Genomic DNA, 24,900 nt, shown 5'->3' on the forward strand with positions numbered 1-24,900 from the left:
GGGCAAAAGCGGCCGGAATAGGGGCAGGCGGGACAGGCCCCGCCCCTCCCGCACGGGGCTGCCCCTCCGCCCGCCTGTCCGCCCGTTTGTCCGCCCGTCCGTCTGCCCGCCTGTCCGTCCGCCCGTCTGTCCGCGCCGGGGCCGCGGGCGGGCGGGGCGGGCGCAGGCGCGCTTGGGGCAGCCCCGCGCAGCGAGGCCCCGCGAGGCCCTGGGGCGGAGCCGCCGCCGCCGCCGATGGGCTCCGGGACGCGCAGCCCCGGCCGGGAGCGGGACCGGGATCGGGACAGGGAACGGGACCGGGACAGGGATCGGGACAGGGAACGGGACCGGGACAGGGAACGGGAGCGCTCCGGGAGCCGCGGGAGGCGTCGCCGCAGCCGGAGCAGGAGCCGCAGCCGGAGCCGGGGGCGCCGCCGGGAGCCGAGCTCAGGGTGAGCGGGGATCGGGCCCGGAGCGGCCGCCCCGCGTCTGGGGGGGAGCGAGACCGGGACCGGGAGCGGGGGGAGCCGGGGCTCCGTGTGGCGGGGGCACCGGGGCCCGGGAGGCCCGAAGCGGCCTCGGTGCCGCCGGGCTCGGGCAGGGCCGGGCAGCGGGACCGGGGCCGGTGGGTACCCAGGGGACCCGGGGCGGGTCCGGTACCTCGCGCTTTGCCGGCGCTGCCGCTGCCCCGTGCCAGGCCTGGCAGTGCCCTCCTTCCCCTGACACCCGGCTGTGCCGCCGCAGCTCCGACTCCGGCGGCGAGAGGCAGAAATGGAAGAAGAAGAAGAAGAGCAGCAGCAGCCGGGACCGGGACCGGCCCCATAAGGAGCGGAGGAAGCAGCGCTCGCGTTCCCGGGGCCGTTCGTCCAGCTCCAGCCCCGAGCGCCGCCGAGGACGGGAGCGGAGCCGGGAGCGGAGCCGGGAGCGCCGCAGGAGGAGGGATGGATCCAAGTCCTCCGTGTCCTCCGTCAGCTCCCCGTCCCCGACCCGGCCCCGCGGCCGCGAGGAGCCGGGACAGACCCTGAGCCTGCAGGAGCGGCTGCGGCTCCGGGAGGAGAAGAAGAAACAGGCGGCGCTGCTGAAGGCGCTGGAGACGCCCGAGGAGAAGCGGGCGAGGAGGTTGGCCAAGAAGGAGGCCAAGGAGAGGAAGAAGCGGGAGAAGATGGGCTGGGGGGAGGAGTACATGGGATACACCAACACCGACAACCCCTTCGGGGACAACAACCTGCTGGGCACCTTCATCTGGAGCAAGGTGAGCTCTGCCCTGTCCCTGTCGCTGAGTGGAACAGGGCAGAGGGGGTGGAGAGTTGGGGAGAACTGTGGCTGAGGTGGGGTCTGTAGCCAAGGAGTTGGGCTGAGGAGGTGGGGCAGGAATAGGAGTAGGAGCTGCAGGCTGAGTGCTGGGCATTTACTGGAGCAGGGACACGGAGATGGTAACAGGGATGGAGCACTTCTTCTGTGAGGAATGACTGAGACTTGGGGGTGTTCAGCCTGGAGAAGGGAAGGCTCCAGGGAGACCTTGGAGCCCCTTCCAGTGCCTAAAGGGGCTCCAGGAGAGCTGGAGAGGGACTTTGGACAAGGGCCTGGAGGAATAGGACAAGGGGGAATGGCTTCCCACTGCCAGAGAGCAGAGTTTGATGGGATATTGGGAAGGAATTCTTTCCTATGAGGGTGGGGAGGCCCTGGCACAGTTTACCCAGAGCAGCTGTGGCTGTCCCATCCCTGGAACTGTCCAAGGCCAGGTTGGATGGGACTTGGAGCAACCTGGGCTAGTGGAAGGTGTCCCTGCCCATAGCAGGAGGTGGAACAAGATGAACTTTAAGGTCCCTTCCAACCCAAACCATCCATGATTCTATGATACAGCTGTGCTGGCACTCCACTTGCCCAGGCTGGGTGGGCTCCTGGGTTTGCTGAGGGACTTCAGGAGCAGGATTTGAGGGATTTGGGGACCTTTGATAGGATCAGAGCTCACAGGAGCAGCAGAAGCAGGTGGATGTGGTGGCATTTGCTGGCCAGTGAAGGGCTGTGGAGGTTCTTGGGTTTCACAGCCTCCCTTGACCACTCTATTTCAGGCACTGGAAAAGAAAGGGATCAGCCACCTGGATGAAAAGGACCTGAAGGAGAGGAACAAGCGAATCCAGGAGGACAATCGTCTGGAGCTGCAGAAGGTGGGATAGGATGTCCCTCCATCCCTCTGTCTGACAGACAGCCCTGGGGACAACCCAGTTCTCCTCATTACTCACCAGGAAGCCCCCTTGTTCTCTTCCCTGGGGGTGTCCATAGGCTGTAGGATTTGGAGGGGGGAGCACAGCACCCAGGCTATTCCAGCCTGAGAAATCTCTTGCCTTGGGGATGAGCCCAGCTCAGGAGGTGCTGAGGAGGACAGTGCCAGGTCACTTCACTGGGGCACTCTGTGGTCCCTCACACGGCTGGCAGTGAGCCCCAGGCAGCCTGGCCCTGCTGGCTCTGGGCTCTCCAGGAGCCGAGGCAGCCCCAGGACAGGCCGTGCCCTCAGAGGTGCCCGTGTGGTGCCCCATCCACAGCGGCCTCACAGCCCCCTCTCCCCGGGCAGGTGAAGCAGCTGCGCCTGGAGCGGGAGCGGGAAAAGGCCATGCGGGAGCAGGAGCTGGAGATGCTGCAGCGGGAGAAGGAGGCAGAGCACTTCAAAACCTGGGAGGAGCAGGAGGACAACTTCCACCTGCAGCAGGCCAAGCTGCGGTAGGTGTGCGGCTGCTCGGGGCCGGGCCTGGCAGGGAGCAGAGGGTGGCACTGCTCAGTGTCACTCGCTCTGTCCCTCTCCCCTCTCCCAGGTCTAAGATCCGGATTCGGGATGGGAGGGCGAAACCCATCGACCTTCTGGCCAAGTACATCAGTGCCGAGGACGACGACCTGGCGGTGGAGATGCACGAGCCCTACACCTTCCTGAACGGCCTCACCGTGTCCGACATGGAGGACCTGGTGGAGGACATCCAGGTGCCAGCCCTGCTGCTCCTCTGCCAGGGCTTCCTCCCCAGCTCTGCCTCCCTGCCCAGATGTGGGGCAGGTGCCTGATGTCTGGCTTGTCTCCTGCCTGCAGGTTTACATGGAGCTGGAGCAAGGGAAGAACGTGGACTTCTGGAGGGACATGACCATCATCACGGAGGATGAGATAGCCAAGCTCCGCAAGCTGGAGGCCTCTGGGAAAGGGGGCCCAGGTGAGCAGTGTGGGTGTCAGGGGCAGTGTGAGTGGGGGGTGACACAGGGTGTAGGGTCTGTGGCACGTGCTTGGGCTCGGAGGGGCTCTCTGGGACCTGCTGGAGGAAGGCTGTGGGTCTGGCAGCTGTCCCTGGCTGGGGTCCCCCATCCTGCTGTTGGGAGGGCTGGGATGAGGGCCAGTGAGTGCCCGCAGACTGACCAGCTGCCCTCACCTGTCCAGGGGAGCGCCGGGACGGCGTCAACGCCTCGGTGAGCTCGGATGTGCAGTCAGTGTTCAAGGGCAAGACGTACAACCAGCTGCAGGCACTGTACCAGGGCATCGAGAGCAAGATCCGAGCAGGAGGGCCCAACCTGGACATTGGCTACTGGGAGAGCCTCCTGCAGCAGCTGAAGGCTTACATGGCTCGGGCCAGGTGAGGGCAGGGGCTGGGGGTGGCATAGACCCCACCACGGGCAGAGCTGAGCAGGTACAAACCCAGTTGTTGGTGGGGGTTTATACCTTTTCCAAGATGGCTGGTTCCCAGGAGGGGAGCAGGGCTGGACACCTTCTCTAGTGCTGATGTGCACAGTGAGGTCTCCAAGAGGGAACCGAACTGGGGGTTATTCAGCCCAAAAGCATCCAAGCCCAGCAGGTTTCTGCCCGCTGTGATGGGTGTCACAGCTCTGGGGGCATGAGGGGGTTCTGCTGGGTGGGACCCGATGGCTCCTCTCCTCTCACAGGCTGCGGGAGCGGCACCAGGACGTGCTGCGGCAGAAGCTCTACAAACTGAAGCAGGAGCAGGGTGTGGAGAGCGAACCGCTCTTCCCCATCATCAAGAGGGAGCCAGCCTCCCCCAGCGACAGGTGAGCAGCCCTTTCCTTGGAGCACAGCCCTCCAGGCCTCTCCTGTGGGACACCCTGCATAGAAAGGCAGCCTTGTGCTCCCACCCTTCCCCAGGCAGGGCTCAGGTGAGCTGAGAGCGAGGGTACCATCCCCGTCCCAGTTCTCTCTTCTCCCTTCCGTGCAGGCTGGATCCCGAGGAGAGCCTTGAGGCACAGCCAGGGCCGTCCTCGGAGCCGGAGGCGGAGCAGGACACGGAGGCCAAGGGCGAGGCAGAAGGGGAGGCCGTGCTGATGGAGGAGGATCTGATCCAGCAGAGCCTGGACGATTACGACGCGGGCAAGTACAGCCCCCGCCTGCTGGGCCCCAACGAGCTGCCCTTCGACGCCCACGTGCTGGAGGCCGAGGAGGACACGCACCGGCTGCTGCTCCTGCGCCAGCAGCTCCAGGTGACAGGTGAGCCCCAGGGCAACCTGCCCGGTGTGGAGGGTGTGCAGGGCTTCAAAGTGCAGGGCTGGAGGGGACAGTGCCCTCAGGAAAGGGTGAGCTGCATCTGGAGATGGCACCCAGAGCTGGCCTGGCAGAGGGGTTCCCCCCAGAGCAGAGTGCTGTGGGCTGGGCAGGAGCAGGGGGATGGGGCTCAGGCTGCTGGTGTTCCCTGTGGGGAGCTGCCTCAGTACCACCAGGGCATTTGGGTGCAGACAGGTGGGAGGAGTGTTTTGGATGAGTTTTCCAGCACAGCTCAGTCCGGTACCCTCTGGGAATCCCCAGTGCATCCCCGTTTCCAGCTCTGCATCCCCTGCCCAGCACCTGCTGCTCCCTCCTGCCGTGTGCCGTGTGTGCCCAGTGTCCCACGGCACTGCAGGATCCCACCTTCACCTCTCCTCCCCCACAGGTGATGCCTCAGAGAGCACCGACGACATCTTCTTCCGCAAGGCCAAGGAGGGCATGGGCGCGGACGAGGCTCAGTTCAGCGTGGAGATGCCGCTCACGGGCAAGGCCTATCTCTGGGCTGACAAGTACCGGCCGCGCAAGCCCCGCTTCTTCAACCGCGTCCACACGGGCTTCGAGTGGAACAAGTACAACCAGACCCACTACGACTTCGACAACCCGCCCCCCAAGATCGTGCAGGGCTACAAGTTCAACATCTTCTACCCCGACCTCATCGACAAGCGCTCAACGCCCGAGTACTTCCTGGAGGCCTGCCAGGACAACAAGGACTTCGCCATCCTGCGCTTCCACGCGGGGCCTCCCTACGAGGACATCGCCTTCAAGATCGTCAACCGGGAGTGGGAGTATTCCCACCGCCACGGCTTCCGCTGCCAGTTTGCCAACGGCATCTTCCAGCTCTGGTTCCACTTCAAGCGTTACCGTTACCGCCGGTGAGGGGCTGCTGAGCACCCCCCGGACTCCTGCCACCCCCGGCACAGACACTGTCCCCTGGATGTCCCCAGGGCCTGGCCCAGCACAGGGCATATTCCTGCAGCTTTTCCCTGTCCTTGCCTTTATGCTGAGGGACCCTGAGACTTTGTTATAAATAAAATAGGGGTTGTTTTAGCTGTGGGATCCTGAGCATGGGTACCACTACTGCCTCTGCATGGCAGCACCAGCCAGTACCATACTGGGCCGGCACTGGGAGCTGTCCTAGGGACTGGGTAATGTTTGAGGTGGGGGTGTCCTCAGCCCTGTGTTGCTGGGGTCTGTTGCTCCCTCCCCACATGCTGTCAGCCCTGTGTGCTCCCCTTGTCCACTCCAGCCCCTTCCCAGCCCCACACTTCCCCTTACCAGTGTCAGACCAGTCCAGCTGATGGTCCCCAGCTGGAGCTGCAGGGCCCTTGGCTTCACCAGCACAGCACTGCCCCATATCCTGCTCCACAGACCTCCCGGGGCCCTCCCCCCGGCCTCATCCCTGGCATGTCCTCCCCTGGGATTTGACTTCCCCAGCCTGGGAGCGCTGCCACATCCCTCAGCCCTGGCTATGGCATGGGAAGCTTCAGTGGCTGCCAGGCGCCTGCTCCAGCGGGGTGGAGGAGAGGGTGCTGGCTGGGATATCTCCTTACAGGGGAAAATCCGGATTCCATGGCCTGCAGTCCCTCCCACATCATGCCTGTGAGGCTCTCGCTGCCCTAGGCAAGAGGCAGCTGCACTCCCCAGACCCCCATTGCTGAGCTGGGGGTCCCTGAGGGCCCCAAGTGATGCTCAGCCAGGTTTTGGGCATCTTGAGGGATGTTTCAGGGCTGAGCTGGGACTCGCTGGCATTGGTCCCTCCAGGTGCTGGCCATGGGGCACAGCCACGAGTGTCTGGGATGGCCTCATCCCCAGGATCACCCAAACAGTGTTGGTGCATGAGTAATGCCCAGGGGCACAGGAAACCTCCATCCTGGCAGTGAACTGTCACAGTGAGGCTGTTTCCTCCCTGCATCCACTGCCCCAGTACAGCCTCATGGCACAGGGACTTGGGGGGCTGCCCCAATCCCCCAGCACGGGGGCAGAGCCAACCCTGCTGTGTAGGGGCCTCCAGGCCTCAGTGGCTGCCCCACAGCTCAGGAGGGTCACCCTGTCCTGCTCTCTGCCGGCAGGATCCAGCCCTGCAGACACCGTGGGAGCTGGTGCTCAGGAGGCTCCCACGCCTGCTCTGGCTGCCCACGTGTGTGGGGCTCAGCCTGGGGGTGGGGGGCACCCCAACTGCCTTGGTCCTGCACGTGGGTGCCCCCTCCCCATCCTGTGGGATGTCCCTGGGGCCGGCAGCTGCACCGGACGCATCCCCTGCCCTCTCCTTCCTGTGAGTTATTTCCAGCCACTGCCTGCACAGGGGTGTTCCAGGGCTCAGCACAGGAAGCGAGTGAAGGCCCAGCCAGGGATGGCCTTGGAGGAAATGGGAAAAGAAAAGCCAAACCCCAACGTTTGTCTGGTGGTTGGGTGCCCTCTCTGCTCAGCTGCCTGGCAGAGCCGCCCTGCCCACAGCCCTTGTCCCTCCTGGGCATACACACACACAGGGGTAGGGGAACTTCCCCCCAAAACATCCCACTGTGTCCCCAGCCTGAACATGGTCCACGTTCTCTCCCAGGCACTGCGTTTCCCTGTGCCTCTGACTCCAGGCCCTGGATGGAGCCACTGACCGAGCACAGGAGCCCCCAGAGCTGCCGTGGCTGCCGGGCACACGCTGGATCAGGGGCTGGATCCGGCTGAAGCCCCTCTAATGGCTTTTCCCTGACAGGTCTCAGTGCTCGTGTCTGCATCTCGCCTTCATTTAGTGGGGAGCTGCCCCGTGGTTTGGCACAGCCCTGAGCTGGGTTTGGGGGGCACAGCAGCTCGGCCGGGCTCATGCCCCGCGGGTAGCAGTTGGTGGAGCCGCCCCCCCGTGCCCACATCCCTGCGAGCGCAGCTGCTCCCGGGCACACCCCGGCACACCCTGGCCCGGCCCGGGCACGGCAGCGGCTGCTGAGCCCTGCAGGTTTCGTTCCTACCCCCAGCACACGATCCTCGCCGCGACCCAGTTCTGCGAGCTGGCCCTGCCCTCTGCCCGGGCTTTCGCAGTGCCAGTCCTTGCTCCAAGCCAAGGCACGGCGGGATGATGGGGGTCTGCAGCCCCGCAGTGCCGAGCCAGCGGCAGGAAAATCTCCTGCCCGGCCACCACCGCCCCGGCCTCGCTGGCCTTGGCGGGACGCTGCGCGCTCGGGATGTCACCGCGTCCCCCCCGGGCTCAGGCGCTCCCAGCGCTCCGGAGCTGATGGAGCCGCCGGGGCCGGAGCCGGGCTCTGCCCTCCCCGGCGGAGCACGAGGAGCAGCAGCGGAGACTGTCGCGTCCTGGGACCGCGGGAGGGGACAGTGCCTGGGGACGTGCCACTCCGGCTGGCCGCGACTTTGGACAGCGCAGCGACACCTCGAGCTGGGAAAACCTCCGGGGTGCGAACCCTCCCCGGGGCTGCGGGGGCACCCAGGGACGCTGCGGGGACTCCGGCCATCCGACACCCCCCTTCCCGGGTCCCGGGGCCGCTCTGCGGGGCTCGGTGGGGAACCCCCTGTCTGTGGGACCCCGCCGCTGAGGGGGCGGCTCGGCCGGATCCCCCCCCCGCCCGGACGGGGACCCACTCGGGTAAACAAGTGAGTAACGGGGCGGGTCCGGCCCCGACTCGGACCAGCCGTGGGTGCTGCGGCCGCCGCCGGGGGGTCTTTGGGCACCGTCTCCGGGGGGCTGCGCCAGGGGAAGCTGCGGGGGCGATGGGGCCGGGGCGCGACCCCCGCCCGGAGGGAGCCCCGTCCTGAGCGGGGAGGGGGCGGAGAGGGACGGGGCCGGTTCCGGGGGGAGAGGCGAGCCCGGCCCTTCCCCCGCCCCCCCGCGGGGCTGAGCTGAGCCGAGTCGAGCTGAGCCGAGTCGAGCTGAGCCGGGTGGATCCCGCCGACAGCGAGGTAGGGCCCGGGTCTGCGCGGGGAGGGGAGCGCTGGAGGGGGGCGAGGGATGCGGGAGTGGGGAGGCTGAGGAGAACAAAGAGTCCACAAGTCTGGGATGGACGGACAGAGAGGCTGGGATAGATGGACAGAGACCGGGATGGGTGGACAGACCGCAGGGCTGAGATGGACGGACGGAGGGGCTGTGAGGGGCCCGTGGGGCTGTGCGGGGCTTTCGGCTCTCTCGGGGCTCTCCGGACACTCGCGTTCGGGTCATCCGCCCAGTTCACACACAGACCTGGGGATCGGGTGCGTTTCGGGGAAGAGGAAGTGGAGACCCCACGGGGGGAACGGAGACGTGATGTCCCCCGCTGTCTGTCTGTCCCCGGGGCCGGGGGTCCGAGGCGGGCACGTCCCGAGCTTCCCCTCGGCACCAGGATTTGCTCTGGGGGCTCCCCTGTCGGGACGGGTGCCCTGCGGCCGCCCCCGCCCAACCTCATGTCGGGGAAGAGCCGGGAAAGAGCCAGGAAAGGACCGGGAAAGGGCCGGGAAAGGAAAGGGCTATTTCGGGCGGCCGGAGTGGGCAGCCCAGCGGCCTTGACACCCTCGAGATGCCGCGATGCTGCGGGCGGGGCAGAAGCGGGGCGAGGGCCCTGGCACCGGCCCCCCCAGGGCTGCTGAGCCCCGGCTCCTGCACCCAAGGGCACCCAGGGTGCACCCCCAGCCACCCCTGCCTGGCTCCGGGGTCCTGGAGTTTGGGATGGGGATGGTGCTGGTTGTCTCCAAGCCAGCCCGGAGGTTCGGGCCCTCTGCCCTGGCCACAGCAGGGACAGGCGAGGACAGACACCGTGCCTGGCAGGAACCACCCTGTGTGTCACTGCTTCCCAGGAATGTCCTATGTCCTGAGTGTCCCGGGGATGTCCCTGCTCCAGGCCAGGCCAGGGCAGCTCCCCCAGCAGCAGGTCCTGTGATGACTGTGGGTCCAAGGAGGGACACTGAGGCCCTGCCAGGTCCCCATTCCCATGGTGTGGCCATGGCCTTTCCTGTCCCAGCTGATGACCTGGAGCTGATCTTCTGCCCCCAGAGCCCCAGCCTGGGGGGTGGGTGGCAGTGGGACCGTGTCCATCCCTCGCAACCATGGGACCACCTCCACCAGGGACACCAGGCTGTGGAGGCAGAAGGGATCCTAAAGGGAAAGTCCTTGTCCTGAAGAGGTCCAAACAGAGAGGAGGGACTGTCCACACAAGGAAAAAATGCAAATGTCCTGCAGCACCTTCTGCAAGGCTGCCCTGAGGCCAAGCACCAAGTCCAGCAGCAGAGCCCAGGCTGAGGGTGTACATGGGGTGTGTGGGGAGTCACTGCTGCCTGGTTTGGGGGTCTCTCTGCAGGTGTCTGTGCCCCACTGCCCAGCAAACTCCCCTCCCAGCTCCCTACCCTGGCCTGATCCTGCAAGCCCTGTGCCCAGTCCTGCCTGAGGAAGCCTGGGGAAGGAATGGGCTGAGGCAGGAGCAGATAAGGAGCAGCCTCCTGTTCCCCAACAGCCTCTTGCCTTTCCCTCGGATGTGGCCAGGGCAGGAAGCAGTGCCCAGTGGAGGCAGGGCAGCCATGGTGCAGCTGCAGTAGAACATCAACCCTCGGCCTCAGGCAGTGCCAGGAACCCCATTAGTGCCTGCCCCAGCTCCCCCTCCCTTGCTCCTGCCAGTGTCTCACAGCTCCAGCAGCACATTTCGGGTACAGCTCCTCTCCACCGGGATTTTACCCCAGCACCCCTTGCAAAACCCTTGCTCCCGTGGGATCTCTCTGGAAGGGTTTTGCCAGGTCCAGAACCCCAAACCCGAGTGCTGCCCGTGATGGGGGGAGAGGATGAGAGGGGACTCCCCCCGCCCCCGCATGATCCCTTTCCCGGAGATGCCGCTGGTTTGCTCTGGCACTGCCGGGGCTCCCTCTCTCCCGGCCCTGCGGCTGTTAAGTGGCCCCCTCGTTAATATTTGATTCCCTCTAAGTGCAGTCAGTGCCTGGCTGAGGCAGTTCTGAGCAGGGGGGCCCAGCTGCTCAGCCCCCAAGGCCACCCCAGGGTCCTCCCTGCCCTTGGGGTCGCTGGCCTGGCTGCACTGGGTGGTGGGTGAGGGTCTGAGTTGTGATTGCCACGGGGCAGAAGGGGGATGAAGGACAGGGAGGAGCTGGGCGATGGTTGGTTTGGAGCTTCTGGGCCCTGTGGTGCCTTGCCCAGCCATGGTGCCACCACAGGGAGACCCCCCCCGCTGGACACTGTGGGGAAGGGTCAGATCCTACCACAGGGAGCCAGTGGGCAGCCGAGAGCATCCCATGGCTCTGTGTCTCTGGGGGCTCTCAGGGGCAGCAGGGCAGCATCGACCCGCAGGCTCCTGACCCTCAGGGAGCAGAGGGTGTGCTCTGGGGCAGGGGAGACACACTAAGGGACAGCACCCCAAGCGCACCCCAAGAGTGTGAGCAGGCACGTGGCAAGGGACAGCAGGAGTGGGACCACCATGCCAGGCACCCACGTGGCATCACTGTTGGGCAGGGGGGAATTTGTCACCTCCCAGAGGACGTGGGAAAGGCTGGTGACTCCTCAGGGATCTGGAATGTCACGCCAAGGCCTGACCATGATCTGGAGGGCCCCGACACTTCTGGAGCCACCATGGACGGCCCTCAGGGACCAGCGAGAACAAACAGCAGCAAGTTTTGGCTCTTGGCTCATGGAAAAAGCCAGGCCTATCCTCACAGTGAATCACTGCTGTGATCTGCCAGCCCCCTGCACCGGGATGGGACGGGGATGGGGACGAGCCCCCGCTGCCACCCTGAGCCCCTTTCCCGCTCCCCAGGGCTGCAGCACCCACGGCACAGCTGGTGACGGGTGCACAGGTGGGGCTGGGTGGGTGCCAGCACCCTCAGCCCCACGTCCCACCTGGGTGAGGCCCCAGAGGAAGATGTTGCAATGCCTGGCCCCGTCCCAGCCCCCGGGCTGTGGGATCGGCGCGTGCCTCAGGCGTGTGCGGTGGCTCCCAGCCCTGCGGCCACCCTCCAACCAGGGGCTGGAGAGGGGGGGTGGTGAGGGGTGTCCGGCTGTGGGACATGGTGCAGGGATCACCTGGGACATGGGGACACAGAGCAGGGATCACCCGGGACATGGGGACATGGAGCAGGGTGGGGTGATGGACCAAACACCTGGTTTGGCACTGATCGGGGCCAGCCTGAGGTTTGACCTGGGAACAGTGGACAGGTGGCAAGTGCCACCCTGCACAAGGGGGAGGCAAGGTTGCCAGGATCCCAGAACTGGAGGGCTCTGCAGTGTGGGTTTTGCAGGGGTGGATGGTTGGGATCCAGCTGGGCATCCCACTGGGGCCACTGGGCTGAGGACTGTGCCAGCCCGGGAGCAGGATGGGGCAGGCAGGGTGACAAGAACATCCACAGCCTGGAGAAATGGGTCCCAGGAGGAGAGGAGGGGTCTGTTCCCTGCAAGGGATTGTGTCCCCAGGGTGTCCGGTCCCCACAGTTGCCACGTCTCTGCTCTGTCCCACATCATCCCATTTGCAGCCTGGACTAATTAGTAGTGGAAGCCTGTGCAGGGCCAGGAGTTGGACTCGATGATCCTTGTGGGTCCGTTCCAACTCAGGATATTCCATGATTCTGATTCCCGGCTGCCAGATGCTTCTCAGCCCCGGGTCACTGCCCAGTGAGGCAGAGTGGCACTGACCAGGTTGCCCATGGCCACAGTCCATGTGCTCTCAGTCACTGTCCCGGTGTCAAACCCTTGGCTCCCGGTGGGGGGGGGTCCAGGGGAGCAGCGCAGGGATGTCACCACCCACACAGGCTGTGGCTTGGCCACAGTGCCAGGGTTGCAGCACACAGCTCCATACATGGATGTCCCAACCTGTGCCTCAGCTTCCCCCACACACTACAGGGATAAGGCTTCTCCCCACTGAGCCAGGAGTACAGTACAGGGATGGGGGGAGTGTCAGGATTACGCCCCAGGGCAGCCACCCTGTGCCCGCATCCTTGAGAGCAGGTCCCTGCACTGTGACAGAGGGCGAACATCCCAGGGCTGTCAGGCTGTGTCCCCTGGAGTAGGAGTGAGCCAAGCTGCCCGTGTTGGGCCGTGCTGGGATCTGGCCTCGTGGCTGCAGCTCCACGTGGCTCGTGGCCCAGGACGGTTAATCCCTGCAGCTGCAGGGCTGGGCCCTCAGCACCCACCCCGGCTGCACCCGGAGCCAGCACGAGCTGGGGTCCCAGTGTCCCCCTCCATGGGCTGGGCTTCTGGCAGGGTGTCCCCCTCCATGGCCCTGGGGGACCCCACATCTGCAGGCTCAGGGTGGGTGACGGGGAACAGCCCTAAACCCCCTCACTTCTCCCTGCAGGGCAAGGCAGGCTCGGTGCTGGCAGTGGAGGTCACAGGCCATGGAGCCGAGTCAGGAGGGTGCCTGAAGCTGCCAGAAGGAGCGTGAAGGGGTGGGGGAAATGGAGCCCCCCAACAGCAGCGTGGCTGGGCCGGCACACTCGTGTTTCGGGGTGTTCAACGCCAGCGACGGCCGCGCCAACGCGCGGAACAGCATCGCCTCGCCCTGGTTCTCCACAGCCTTCGGCCTCATCGGCCTCTGCTCCAACCTCTTCGCCCTCTGCGTCCTGCTCAGCTCCTCCCGCAAGCTCTCCAGCCACGCCCGCTCCTCCTTCCTCGTCTTCCTCTGCGGGCTGGTGGTCACGGACTTCATGGGGCTGCTGGTGACAGCCTCGGTCATCATCCCCTACCACTTCATCAAGTTCCCCTGGGCCGAGGTGGACCCCGACTGCCACCTCTGCAACTTCCTCGGCTTCTCCATGGTGTTCTTCGGGCAGTGCCCGCTGCTGCTGGGGGCCACCATGGCCGGGGAGCGGTTCCTGGGCATCAACCGCCCCTTCTCCCGCTCCACCAGCATCTCCAAGCGCCGTGCCTGGGCCATGGTGGGGCTGGTGTGGGGCTTCTCCTGCCTGCTGGGGCTGCTGCCGGTGCTGGGGCTGGGCCGGTACACACTGCAGTTCCCCGGCTCCTGGTGCTTCCTCACCCTCCTGCCCGACACCGGCGACATCATCTTCTGCCTGCTCTTCGCTCTGCTGGGCATCCTGTCGGTGCTGCTCTCCTTCATCCTCAACACCGTCAGTGTGGTCACGCTCTGCCGCGTCTACCACGACCGCGAGTCGGTGCAGCGGCGCCGCGACAGCGAGGTGGAGATGATGGTGCAGCTCGTGGGCATCATGATCATCGCAACCATCTGCTGGATGCCCCTCCTGGTGAGGCCCCTGACCTGATGCCCCCTCGTCACCGCTCCTCCATGTCCCCCCTGGGTCTTGGTGTCCCCCCTGCTCCTCCTCGTGGGGCCTCAGCCTTGGTGTGTCCCCCCCCTCCACCCTCCTCCATGTCCCTCCTGGGTCTTGGGGTGTCCCCCTGCTCTTCCCAGTGAGGTCCAAGGTTTCAGTTTGTCCCCATCATGTTCCTGCTGGTGAGGGCCTAGGTCTGGGGGTGTCCCCTTGGTGAGACCCCCCGGGTCTCAGTGTCCCCCTGTGCCACCTCTCTGCACTCCAGGTTGGCCCTTGGGTTATGGGCTCTGAGGCTCAGCATCGCCTGCAGGCAGAGCAGGTGCTCCCTGGTGCCCAAACCAGCCTGGGACCTCCCTCCAAGGGGCTCAGTGCCTGGACCCTCATCATTTCCCCCACCCCCACGTGGCTCACAGACCCCCCAGTGACGCTTTGCCCCTTTCCCTCGCCCAGATCTTCATCGTGCAGACGGCGCTGCAGCACCTGCCCGGCGGGCGGGCACAGGAGCTGCCCACGGACACGCAGGAGATGCTGCTGATCTACATCCGCATGGTCACCTGGAACCAGATCCTGGACCCCTGGGTGTACATCCTGTTCCGGCGGGCGGTGCTGCACCGCGTGTACCCCCGGCTGCGCCCCCGGCCCTCCATCGTGTCCCTCACCCCCTCCCTGCGCCGCAAGCTCACCGCCGGCTCCGTCCTGCAGTAGCCCCCCCGGGATGGGGGGACACGGCCGGCCCCCCATCCCGCCCCCTCCGTGGGTCCCCATCACCTGCATCCAGGGGCTCTCCCTGCCCCCCCCACCCCCCCCGAGCCCTGGCAGGGGGCACAGAGCCGCTCCCCCCTCCCCGTCCCCAATAAAGCACAGTTCGTGCAGCTCTCGGTGCTCGCTGGGGGTGAACACCCGGGGGGGGACCCTGGGAGGGTGGCCCAGCCCTGCTGACAACCACAGCAACAGCCCTTCTCCTCCAGCCTCTGCTTTAATGACCCACAGCCACTGCCCACCACGCTTTGGGGGTTCTCGGGGAGGTGGGTGGGCTGGGTGCCCTGCTGCCCCCCAACCCAGGGGACAGACCTGGGTGCACTCGGGAGGGTGGGGGGCACAGGATGGGGACCCCCACCAGCACTGCCAGCCCCAGGTGGGGTGGGGACGAGGTGGGGACATGAGGAGGGGACGGGAGCGAGGGGCACTGCCCCCCCTCCAGCTACTCCTGCCCCTCCTTGGGGTGACAAACGGCCGCCCACACCTCGGCCACGAACTCCGGGGGGAAGGCAAACTCGCCCAGCACCGAGTCCAGCCCGCGGGCGAGTTGGGCCGCGCCGGGGCTGCCCTTGGCTGCCTCCACCATCGTCGAGGCTGGGGGAGAGAAGGGACAGGTCAGGGGCTGGAGCTGGGGCAGGAGCCGGGGAAGGGGCAGGCGCTGGAACTAGGGAAGGACCCTTGCAGGAGCTGGGGAAGGAGCAGGGGCTGGGGAAGGGGCAGGGTCTGGGCCAGAGGGCGGGTCAAGGGCAGGTCCGGGTCAGGGTCCAGGCCCCCCCAGCTCACCCAGCTCGCTGTCGCGGATGCCCATGTAACTCTCCAGCAGATCATCCACCCGGCGAGCAGCTTCTTCCTCGGAGGGGCTGGGCTGGGGGACCCGGGGGGTGAGTGCTGGAGACCCCCTGCTCCCACCGAGCCGTGCCGGGGGGCACTGCGGGCGTGGGCAGCAGAGGGGGCACCCAGGGGTGCGGGGATGCTCGTCCCCACCTCAGCACGGTGTGAGCAGCTGTGGGTCAGGGTGGGGGCTCAGGGCGGGTCTTACCCCCTCCTCCAGCACGGCCGGGCCCTGTGTCCGCAGCCGCAGCGTTTCCTTCCCCGTGGCCACTCTGCCTTCGCCCGGGGATTTGCTGCTCCGCGTCCGCTGCCCGATCATGTCTGTGCCCCAGCGTGGGGAGAGAGGTGGGGTGAGGGCCAAGGCAGGGCCTGGCACCCTCAGCCCATCTCTGCCCACTTCCCAGCCATTCCTCAGCCCCCCGGGGGGCACTGCAGGGTGAACTATGTGTGGGACAGGGGTGGTGTGGGGAGGACACCCAGGGGTACAGGGTGGGGATGCTCATGGTTACGGGGTGTTCATGGATGCCCAGGACAGGGCACACAGAGGAATGGGAGTGCCCACAGGGAGTATGAGCAGGTGTGGGGACTCCTTGAAGAGTGCCTACATAGGTGCAATGTAGGGGTGCCCCGGGGTACACAAAGAGTAGGGGTGTAGGTTAGGGGTGTACATGGAACAGAGGTGGATCCTGCGAGGCACTTCACCCCTGGGGAGGGGGCTGCAGGGCCACAGGGGCTGGGGACAATTCCAAGGTTTCCCTAGTCCCCAGCACAAGAGCAGGGAGAGCCCCTGACTGACCGAAGGCCTTTTTGGGCTGGACCAGGCGGAGGGTGAAGGGCTGGGCCCGCGGCAGCTCCCGCAGCATCCGGGCGACTTCGTAGTGTCGGCAGCCCACAATGGTGTGGTCGTTGATGGCCTCGATGCTGTCCCCCACACACACCGTCTGCAGCCGGTTGATGATGCTCCCCTCCTTGATCCTCTGGGGGTGGGGGGACAGGGACACACAGCAACAAGGTGGCACAGTGGGACAGTCAGACACAGCCCCCATCCTACCCACCACACAAACACCTCTGTGATCCCATGGCCTATAGTAGCTGGGTCAGGCAGGGAGGGTCCCCCCAAATTTCCCCACGGCAGGGGAGACCCCCAGGACCAGGGTGGACCCAGGGGGGAGTCAGGGAGGAGCCTGGTCACAGGGAGGGGGTGCAGCAGGGATGTCACCCACAGGGCCAAAGCCCCCAGGGCTGCCCTGAGCCCAGCCCGGCCCCCCAGGGGAGTTCACCTTGATGAAGGCGTAGCCAGCCCCGTTGTCTGTGATGGTGAGGCCAAGTGCATCCTCCGTCTTTGTCACCTCCACCTCCTTGGTCTCGCCCCGGACGTGGGCAAAGATGAAATCCTCGAGGCCAATCTGCCCCCCCAGTAGCTTCTGCATGTCCACTTTGTGCGTGTTGAGCGTGCAGAAGAGGATCTACCCCGGAGAACCCCGTCAGCAGGGGCTGATGATACCCCAGCAGGGCAGGGGGTGTTGGTGTTGGGGCCCAGGGCAGGAGTCAACCATGGCAGGGTACAGTCAGGTCTGGGCACTGCTAGAGCAGCAGAGTCCAGAGACCCCCAGCCTGCCCAAGGACCCCACACTGCCCCATCCCCACGCACCTTCCCACAGTGCCAGGCAGCTGGAATCAGCCAGGGAACAGGTAGCCCCAGCTCCCTGCCCACTTGCAGGGGGGAAACTGAGGCAAGACTCCCCCCATCCCTCCCCAGAGGAGCCAATAGAGACCAGAGACTAAAGCATTCTTTTCCAGGACATTCTGGGGACTGCATTTACAGGCAGTTGGGGACTCGTGGGAGCCCAGGCCTCAGCCAGTGCTTCAGGGCTGGTGTCCCCCCTCGGGCACAAAGCCCCCTCCCCGTGTGCCACAGCCCCTCACCTCGGTGGGCGAGATGTCGAAGACCTCGGCGATTTTGGCGTAGAGCTCCTTGACGTTGGTGAAGCCCTCGATGCGCCCCGTGGGGCTGCCGTGGGCCAGCTGAGTGTGGAACACCAGCCTGGGCCGGGCCCGGGGGGCCCGGGGGGCCGCGGGGGCCTCGGTGGGGGGAGGTTCAGGGGTCCCCGGCTCCTGCCCCACGCCGTTCTCCATGGGGCCCCCCTCGGGGGGCTGCCGGCCGTGCCTGCCCACCCGCTGCATCCCGGCGGCACCGCTGAATTATGGATGGGGCTGGCTCCCCGCCGGCCGTAAGGTGATCCCCGCGCCCGGGAACCTGAGCTGGGGGGGCAGGTCACCCGCGGGGATCGGGTGAGCTCTGCCACGTAAGAAGGGCCCTGGACAGGCTGGAGGTGGGAGAGCAGAGCCGCTGCCATCACACCCCTCCCTGGCTGGGCACTGACCTACCACAGCACCTCTGGGAATAGATCTCCAGGATCAGCTCCAGAGTCTTCTCTGAGCACGAACACACGAGACCAGAGTGGTTTTCTCCCACGTTTATTTGCTCCCATCTCCAGCCCAAGCCCAGCAGCACCAGGAGATGGCAAACCAGAGATGCAGCTACAGAGCACAGGCCTGGCAGGCGAGAGGTGGGGGAAGCACCCCAGCCCCCCATTAGAGCCAGGGCCAGGCCCACATAGTGCTAAGTAAGAAAATAAGACACTCTCTAATTACACAGTCTGAGATTAGTGACAGGCAGCCCCGAGGACACTGACCCCGGCACAGCATGGCCAGATGTGGCTGCCAGCACAGTGGTCCCACAAGAGCAGGGGGGCTCAGGTAGGGGGCAAGGGGTCAGGAGCAGGAGCTGAAAGCCAGTGCAGCACACCCAGGGTCCCCACTGTGGGAAGGGGTCAGTCCCAGCTCCCCTGGCACAGGGGTCCCCACCATGGGAGAGAGTTGGTCCCAGCTCTGCCATGGGAAGGGGTAAATCCCAGCTCCCCCCAGCCCAGGGGTCCCCACTGCAGGAAGGGGTCTGTCCCAGGGGTCTGTCCCAGCTCCCCTCCCGCAGGAGGCAGTTTATTGCCTTCAGGAGCTCCCTGCCCAGTCCCAAAGGTGGGGGAAAGAGGGGCCAGGCAAGGTGACAGGGACAGTGGCTGAAGGCACCCATGGGGATGATTAAATAAAGGCAGAGGCAGGGGGAAGGAGCTGCCCCCAGCCCCACTGCGGGATGGGACCAAGGGGTTCCCAGGCTGGTCTGGGGCTGGGAGGCAGTGCCAAGCTCCAGGGACTCCCGGTCACTTCACTGCCTCCCCAGGGACTCCTGGTCATCCCCTGCTGCCCCGCCGGCACCATAGCCCCAGGTCACCCTGGAAGAGTCAAGTTCCCTCCAGGCCAGAACCCGCCAGCACCTCCCCATCAGGCTTTGGGGAGCCCCTGGTTGAGCAAGGCAGAGCTGGGGGGCTCCTGGGAGAGTGGGGGTTGCTCACACCACCAGTGACCCCTCACCCAGCACCACACTGGATGGGCTCTCAGCTCTGTCACCACCTCTCCCCCGAAGCTCACGGTCTCTGGAGCCGGTGCAGCCGCAGGGTCGGGTGCTCTGGGCTGGGGGGGTCCCGGCTCACGCTGAAGGTGCGAGGGGTGGGGGGGAAGCAGCCGGACCCCCGGCAGAGACTGTCCCTTGCGTGAGCTCCAAGGGACAGGGACAGGGTCCAGCCAGCCCCAGGCTCCAGAGGGACTGGTCCTCTCACAAGTGTTCACTGAGGAGGGAGGAAAGCACAGCTGAGTCACAGAATCCCAGAATGGTTTGGGTTGGAAGCGACCTTAAAGCTCATCTCGTTCCACCCCCTGCCACGGGCAGGGACACCTTCCACTAGCCCAGGTTGATCCCCATCCAGCCTGGCCTTGGACACTTCCAGGGATGGGGCAGCCACAGTTGCTCTGGGCAACCTGTGCCAGGGCCTCCCCACCCTCACAACCAAGAATTCCTTCCCAATCTCCCATTTAACCCTGCCCTCTGGCAGTGGGAAGCCATTTCCCCCCCCTTGCCCCTCGATCCCTTGTCCCAAGTCCCTCTCCAGCTCTCCTGGAGTCCCTTTAGGCCCTGGAAGGGGCTCTCAGCTCTCCCTGGATCCTTCTCCAGGTGAACCCCCCCAGCTCTCTCAGCCTGGCTCAAGAGCAGAGGGGCTCCAGCCCTTGGAGCATTTCTGTGGCCCCCTCTGGACTCACTCCAGCAGCTCAATGTCTTTGAATGTGGGGATACCCCCTGAACTCAGGGACGGGGCTTCCCTCTCCCACAGCTCCCCCGAGCAGCTCTGAGCCCATTCCTGTCCACTCCCTCCTTGCTCAGCTCCCATCACCCCCTGCCCTGTGTTCCCAGCCCTGTGCTCACCTGGCGATCCGGGACAGGATCTCCTTGACGCGCAGCACCAGCGGCTCGTGCTGCAGGGGGTTGCTCTCGATGGCACTGTGCAGTTTGGCCATGTAGAAGTCCAGGGTGCTCAGCGTGGGGGTCTCCCCGGTGCCTGGGAGGTGACAGCCTGGTGAGCAGGTCCCCACCCAGCCCTGACCATGCACTGGTGACTGGGGAAGGGACCTCAGCAGCCAGTGTCATCTCCTGTTGCAGGACAGAGCCCGCACCGGCACAAATCCTGGAGCACGTGGATTTGGGCCAATTTGGGGCACAGCTGTGAGTGTGGCTCCAGAGGAGGATGGCTCCCAGCCTGCCCTGCTCCAGGACAGGGGAGCCAGCTGGCTGTCACATCCCTGGGCTCCCCAAGTGCTGCAGGATCCCAGCCCAGCATCAGATGGGCTTGCCACCACCCTGCTGCCCCACAGTGCCCCTTCACCTGGGATGGGGAGCCCACAGTGCCACTGTGCAGGGGTCCCCACAGCTGAGGAGGCCCTATGGTGCCCCTCTGCCCAGGGAGGGTTCCAGCAGCCAGGGCGGGTCCCACATTGTCCCACTGCACCAGCACTGAGCCCTGGCACCGGGGAGCCCCGTGGCTGCCCCCAACTCACCGGGGATGGGCAGGGAGGAGAAGCTGGCGGTCAGGGCCTGCCGCACCGACTGGAGCTGCTGCTGCAGGGCCAGGGTCTGCCGCTCCTCCTGCGCCAGCTCCTGCTCCAGCTTCTCCTTGGCGCAGTTCATGCTCTCCGTGTGCTTCTGCAGGATGGCATTCTGCTCCTCAAACTCCGTGTTCATCTTCCGCAGGCGCCGCAGCTCAGCCTCCCGGGCTGCCGGGACAGCGCCACGTCAGTGGGATGGACCCCAACCCCACCTCAGCCCAATCCCTTCCCGAAGCCACAGCTCTTCCAAGAGGCTCAGTGCCACCAATGCCCAGGCTCCAGGCTGGTCCCTCCATCCAGCCTTTCCAGGGACCTTCCACAGCCTGGATCTGGCAGCCCCTCACCTTTGTTTTGGTCCAAGAACTCCTCGGTGAAGATGGGCACATCAAAAGTGGAGAAGGTGTCGCTGCACTCGCCAGCCTGAGGGATGAGAGGGAGGGCTCAGGCAGGGCTGAGGCCCCCAGAGGGGACCTCAACCCCTTGGGGTTGGGCAGATGAGGGGCACCAGGATAGGAGTGAGGGGTGGCTCTGCCCAGGTAGGTGGGGAGGGAGGCTACACTCTGCCTCCTGCCTCTCCAGAAACCTGGGATTCACATCCCTGAGCCTCCCTCTGCCCACCCACCCGTGCAGCCAGCCCAGCTCCCTGGACTGAGCCCAGCAGTGCCTTAGTTCCCCCACACAGGCAGACTAACTGGGGCCTTACCTTGTGCCCGTTGAGCAGGGTGTTCACACCCGCAGAACCTGCGTCCTCTGCAAGGTAGGAAGGAAGGGAGTCACCCCGGCAGCCAGACCCCATCCCCTAAGGCTCTGGCAGTGCCTGGCCAGATCCCAGCAGACCCTGCTCTCACAACCCACCTTTTTTGATCTTCTTCTCCTGGATCTTCTCTGTGCACATCTTGTAGGCCTCTGACTGCTGGTATTCCCGCAGCTCCTTCATGTACTGCTGCTTCTCCCGCTCCGCCTCATCCAGGTACCGCTGCGGTCACAGAGGGACCTCAGCCCAGCCCAGCCCCAGGCTCCCAACCCTCCCAGCCCAGCACTGGGACCAGCTCCAGCCCTGCAGGGAGCCAAGGCGTTTGGGCTGCAGGCTCTGGAGCTCCCCAGCCTGGGGGTCTCTCCCAGGGGGCCACACCTGCTTCTCCGAGAGCTGCAGTTTGCTCCACTCCGCTCCCAGCATCTTGGTGATCTCCGGGAAGGGCAGGTCGGGGTGTTGGGTGCGGATCTGCTCGCGCCGCTCATTCAGGAAGCGCACGTAGCCCGTCACGGGGGCTTTGGGGCCGTTGGGGAGGATCTTCTTCCTCTTCTTGCCCTTGGGCCAGCCCCTCTTCTTCACTGGCTGGCACCCGGGGGGAAGGGACAGAGGGGTCAGAGCACACAGTGCCATCGGGACACGGGAGCAGGGCCCAGACCCACCCAGGCCCCCTGGCCCTCCAGGGAAGGTCTGGGAGATTCCTCGGCCCATTGCCCAGCGGAGGGACAGGGACAGCCCCACACCTCGAACCCTGTGGGCAGGGACATGGGCACCAGGGCTCACCTCCTCCTCGCCATGTGGCTTCTCACCACCCATCCGTGCCGACTCTCCCTTCTCCTGCTTGATGGCCACCAGAAAGTTCCCATGCTGAGCCTTGCCCGTGGCATGTCTGCAGCCAGAGAGCACCGTCAGGGAGGGCTGGGACACCGCCGGGGCCAACGGTGACACATCCCCTGGCAGCACAGCCTCGTGCCCACCAGATCCTCCCAGATTCCCTCACCCAAACAGCCCCAAACCTGGCACTGAAGCCCCTGTTCCCATGAGGGGAGGCCACAGTGGAGTGATGGGGCCGGAGCAGAGCCCAGCACTGGCCGAGAAAGGCAGCCCTGGGCACACTAAAGCTGCCCTGAGGTCCAGTGGCAGCCCTGGGACGTGCCAGGGACATTTGGAAGAGGGCTAGTGCTACTCTTGAGGGCAGGTAACAGCAATGCCATCGTGTCAGTGACAGCCCCTGCCTGTCACCTGGGCCCAGGACACACTTCGGTGAGAAGTCCCAAGGGGCAGAAACCTGCTGATCCTCCTCTGCAAGGGAGAAGGAGCTGCAGGGTTTTGGATCCTGGCTCCAGGAGCACCACCTGGAAGCATCACCCACACCCAAGGAGCCCTGGAGGCAGAGGGTGAGGGCAGGGCGTCGGCCCGACCCGCTCCAGCCACAACCGCCCCAGCAGGTTCCTGCTGCCTGGGACACCACCCCAACACCCCGAGCAGCTCCAGCCCCGCTCTCCAAATCACTGCTGTGGCTTTAGGGATCTGCAGCTGCCTTGGGCAGAGCCTCCCTGTCCCACCACAGCATCACCCTGGGGCCCCCCAGCCCCTCCTCCAGCCGGCTCCATCCCACAGCCCCCGTCCACTCACACCCCAAGGCAGCTCCTGCTCTGTTGGAAATGTCCCCACTATGTTGGAGGAGCCACAAAGGGCTCCAAAGTGTCACCCATCAGTGCCTGCTTGGGTTCCATCCAGGTCCCCAGACCTGGGAACCAGCCCAGGGCCAAGCACAAGCCCCAGCAAGGACAGAAGACACAGCGTACCAGACACAAGTGTACCAGAAGACACAGCAATCCTGACCCACTCAGGATCCACCCTGGAATTCCCCTTGTGTTTGTCATATCATGTACCTGGAGTAGACCCAAACTTCCCAGAGATCCCAACCCACTGCTACCCACTTATCACCTGTCCAAGCCACCCTTGCAGTTAATTTAGGGGGGCCCCTTCCATGAGTCCCCAGGACACTGCCCATCACTGCACCAGTCCTTGTGGATAAAGTGGGTGCCCAGCACAAGATCCCACTGGGATCAGAGCTCAGCCAGTGCCCTGCAGCCCACAAAACCCCATGGGAAGGTGTGAGACCACCTCTTCTCCCACCTTCTGGGGGAAAAGAACCCCCCAGGGCTGTGCAGGGACCTGCCAGCCTTGGGCTTTATGACGTCCACCAGCAATATTCCCAGTGATGCCGACAGCATCATCCAGCCCAGCCAGGAACACCAACACCCTCCAAGGCCAGACAGATCCTTGCCCCCCCCTTCCTGTGATCTGGATTCCTCTCATGCCTAAGGATGTTTTAAAAAGTAAAGTTATTTCAGGCAAGATTCTTTCTCTGGAATCCACCTCCAAGGCGCTTCCCCATCTGTGCCAGGAGGGCCAAGGCCAGCTCAGGACAGCACAAATCCCAGGGGAATTCAGCCCACATTGGCCCTGATCTCCCGAGACGCTTAGAGTCACAGAATCCCAGAATATCCTGAGCTGGAAGAGACCCACAAGGATCATCCAGTCCAACTCCTGGCCCTGCACAGACACCCCAACAATCCCACCCTGTCCCTCACAGCATTGTCCAAACGCTCCTGGAGCTCTGGCAGCCTTGGGGCCGTGCCCACTGCCCTGGGGAGCCTGGGCAGTGCCCCAGCACCCTGTGGGGGAAGAACCTTTCCCTGAGATCCATCCCAACCCCCTGGCACAGCTCCAGCCCTTCCCTGGCTCCTGTCCCTGGTCCCAGAGCAGAGCTCAGTCCCTGCCCCTCCGCCTCCCCTGGGCAGGAGCTGCAGCCCCCGAGGAGTCTCCCCTCAGTCTCCTCTGCTCCAGCTGAACCAGCCGAGTGCCCTCAGCTGCTCCTCAGACCCTTCCCCTCCAGACCCTTCCCCAGCTCCGTGTCCCTCCTTTGGACACTCTCCAACAGCTTCAGATCCCTCTGACACTGTGGCCCCCAAACAGCCCCCAGGACTCAAGGTGAGGCCGCCCCAGGTCAGGGCAGAGCAGGACAATCCCTTCCCTGGCGCATGCAGATCCCACCCAAGGTTTGAAAAGGTCTTCTGCCACTCTTTCCCCAGGGACACTGACACAGGACAGGGGGATGGGGTGACAGGAGGAGGGTGGCACTTACAGCACGGCGGTGGGCGGCTGCTTGGTGCTGTGGGCCATGGGTGGGGGTCTCACTGCACCCCTCGGTCAGCACCCTGTGGGACAGAGCCCAGCTGGCACCGTGCCACGGGGGCAGGGGGCTGTGGGTGCTCCAGGGGGAAAAGATCATCGATCCCTCGCTAGTCTCCCCCCTGCTGAAGCCCCCTTCCCCTCCGCAGGGAAAACACAGGATTCCCCCCCCCCCCCCCAAATGGCATCTCCTCCCCAGCCAGCCCCTAACTGGCCCCCCCAGGGGAGCTCCCTGCCCCCCGGATCTCCAGACCCCTCCCACTGACCCCCCCCCGGGATCCCACCGCAGGCCCCCAAAGGGCTCATCCCCGTAACCCCCCTCTCCCCGCGATCCCCAGGGCCCCGCGCAGGACTCCCCCCTCCCCCCGGGGTCCCACCTCAGCCCCCCCAGAGCCTCCCTCACCCCCTCCCCGCGATCCTCCCTCTGGGCCCCCTCAGCTCACTCGGGACCCCAAACAGTTTCACCCCCACAACACCCCGCCCTCTCCAGTGCCCCCTCACCGGACGCCCCCCGCCTTCTCGGGGTCCCACCTCAGCTCCCCCCCGGGCTCTCCTCAGTAAGACCCCCACGCCCGCCGCGATCCCGGGTGCCTTCCCCACCGGCTCCCCCGCAGCCCCCTGGGGGTCTCCCCCACAAAGACCCCTCACAGACCCCCCCCGGCCCCTCACAGAC

The 24,900-nt window shown here is 65.4% G+C and overlaps 4 protein-coding genes across 9 annotated transcripts in view; 2 read left to right on the forward strand and 2 right to left on the reverse strand.

The window, feature by feature from the left end:
- Positions 1–214: 214 nt before the first annotated feature.
- Positions 215–5,558, forward strand: CACTIN (cactin, spliceosome C complex subunit). Of its 3 annotated transcripts, XM_027668336.1 has the most exons (11): positions 215–273; positions 310–431; positions 724–1,231; positions 2,052–2,147; positions 2,552–2,697; positions 2,790–2,952; positions 3,056–3,173; positions 3,395–3,587; positions 3,895–4,017; positions 4,158–4,450; positions 4,890–5,558. In XM_027668336.1, exons 1-11 carry the CDS (start codon positions 235–237, stop codon positions 5,378–5,380), a joined length of 2,292 nt encoding a protein of 763 aa, XP_027524137.1. In that variant the 5' UTR covers positions 215–234; the 3' UTR covers positions 5,381–5,558. The 3 variants fall into 3 exon arrangements, with proteins under 3 accessions (XP_027524137.1, XP_027524135.1, XP_027524136.1); XM_027668334.1 differs by having other exon boundaries at positions 219–431; XM_027668335.1 differs by having other exon boundaries at positions 219–431; positions 4,182–4,450.
- Positions 5,559–7,842: 2,284 nt separating this feature from the next.
- On the forward strand, positions 7,843–14,507 carry TBXA2R (thromboxane A2 receptor). Of its 2 annotated transcripts, none has more exons than XM_027668391.1 (3): positions 7,843–8,098; positions 12,760–13,666; positions 14,144–14,507. In XM_027668391.1, the coding sequence occupies exons 2-3, from the start codon at positions 12,860–12,862 to the stop codon at positions 14,396–14,398; spliced, it is 1,062 nt and encodes a 353-aa protein (XP_027524192.1). In that variant the 5' UTR covers positions 7,843–8,098; positions 12,760–12,859; the 3' UTR covers positions 14,399–14,507. The 2 variants fall into 2 exon arrangements, with proteins under 2 accessions (XP_027524192.1, XP_027524191.1); XM_027668390.1 differs by lacking the exon at positions 7,843–8,098 and adding an exon at positions 8,342–8,404.
- Positions 14,508–14,894: 387 nt separating this feature from the next.
- GIPC3 (GIPC PDZ domain containing family member 3) lies at positions 14,895–17,640 on the reverse strand. Its single transcript, XM_027668397.1, is given in 7 exon segments — positions 14,895–15,046; positions 15,236–15,317; positions 15,492–15,604; positions 16,080–16,260; positions 16,564–16,749; positions 17,210–17,388; positions 17,391–17,640. Coding segments are annotated over 7 exon segments (1,143 nt in total).
- Positions 17,641–17,745: 105 nt separating this feature from the next.
- Positions 17,746–24,900, reverse strand: part of HMG20B (high mobility group 20B) — a 7,317-nt gene continuing 162 nt past the window's right edge. Inside the window, exons 1-10 of one of the 3 annotated variants that reach the window (XM_027668412.1) lie at positions 24,759–24,777; positions 24,181–24,253; positions 21,810–21,915; positions 21,408–21,611; positions 21,131–21,251; positions 20,979–21,025; positions 20,620–20,695; positions 20,228–20,443; positions 19,599–19,731; positions 17,746–18,966 (exon numbers count right to left, since the gene is read on the reverse strand). In XM_027668412.1, the coding sequence (XP_027524213.1) occupies positions 18,954–18,966; positions 19,599–19,731; positions 20,228–20,443; positions 20,620–20,695; positions 20,979–21,025; positions 21,131–21,251; positions 21,408–21,611; positions 21,810–21,915; positions 24,181–24,218 (954 nt within the window). In that variant the 5' untranslated portion in view covers positions 24,219–24,253; positions 24,759–24,777 and the 3' untranslated portion in view covers positions 17,746–18,953. Of the gene's footprint in view, positions 18,967–19,598; positions 19,732–20,227; positions 20,444–20,619; positions 20,696–20,978; positions 21,026–21,130; positions 21,252–21,407; positions 21,612–21,809; positions 21,916–24,180; positions 24,257–24,758; positions 24,778–24,900 lie in introns of those variants that run through there. The other 2 variants (XM_027668410.1, XM_027668411.1) reach the window with 2 other exon arrangements.

This window comes from Corapipo altera, unplaced genomic scaffold (assembly GCF_003945725.1).
Source record: "Corapipo altera isolate COAL_440 unplaced genomic scaffold, ASM394572v1 231, whole genome shotgun sequence".
In the NCBI taxonomy this organism is placed as follows: Eukaryota; Metazoa; Chordata; class Aves; order Passeriformes; family Pipridae; genus Corapipo; species Corapipo altera.

What these genes read in the sequence shown, in the direction of transcription:
- CACTIN (XM_027668334.1), top strand. Translation starts at nt 235, where the DNA reads ATGGGCTCCGGGACGCGCAGCCCCGGCCGGGAGCGGGACCGGGATCGG. An exon ending in ATCGTCTGGAGCTGCAGAAG is followed by an intron (nt 2,148 to 2,551) that starts GTGGGATAGGAT and finishes CTCCCCGGGCAG; the next exon opens with GTGAAGCAGCTGCGCCTGGA. An exon ending in CTCTGGGAAAGGGGGCCCAG is followed by an intron (nt 3,174 to 3,394) that starts GTGAGCAGTGTG and finishes TCACCTGTCCAG; the next exon opens with GGGAGCGCCGGGACGGCGTC.
- TBXA2R (XM_027668391.1), top strand. Translation starts at nt 12,860, where the DNA reads ATGGAGCCCCCCAACAGCAGCGTGGCTGGGCCGGCACACTCGTGTTTC. An exon ending in TCTGCTGGATGCCCCTCCTG is followed by an intron (nt 13,667 to 14,143) that starts GTGAGGCCCCTG and finishes TCCCTCGCCCAG; the next exon opens with ATCTTCATCGTGCAGACGGC.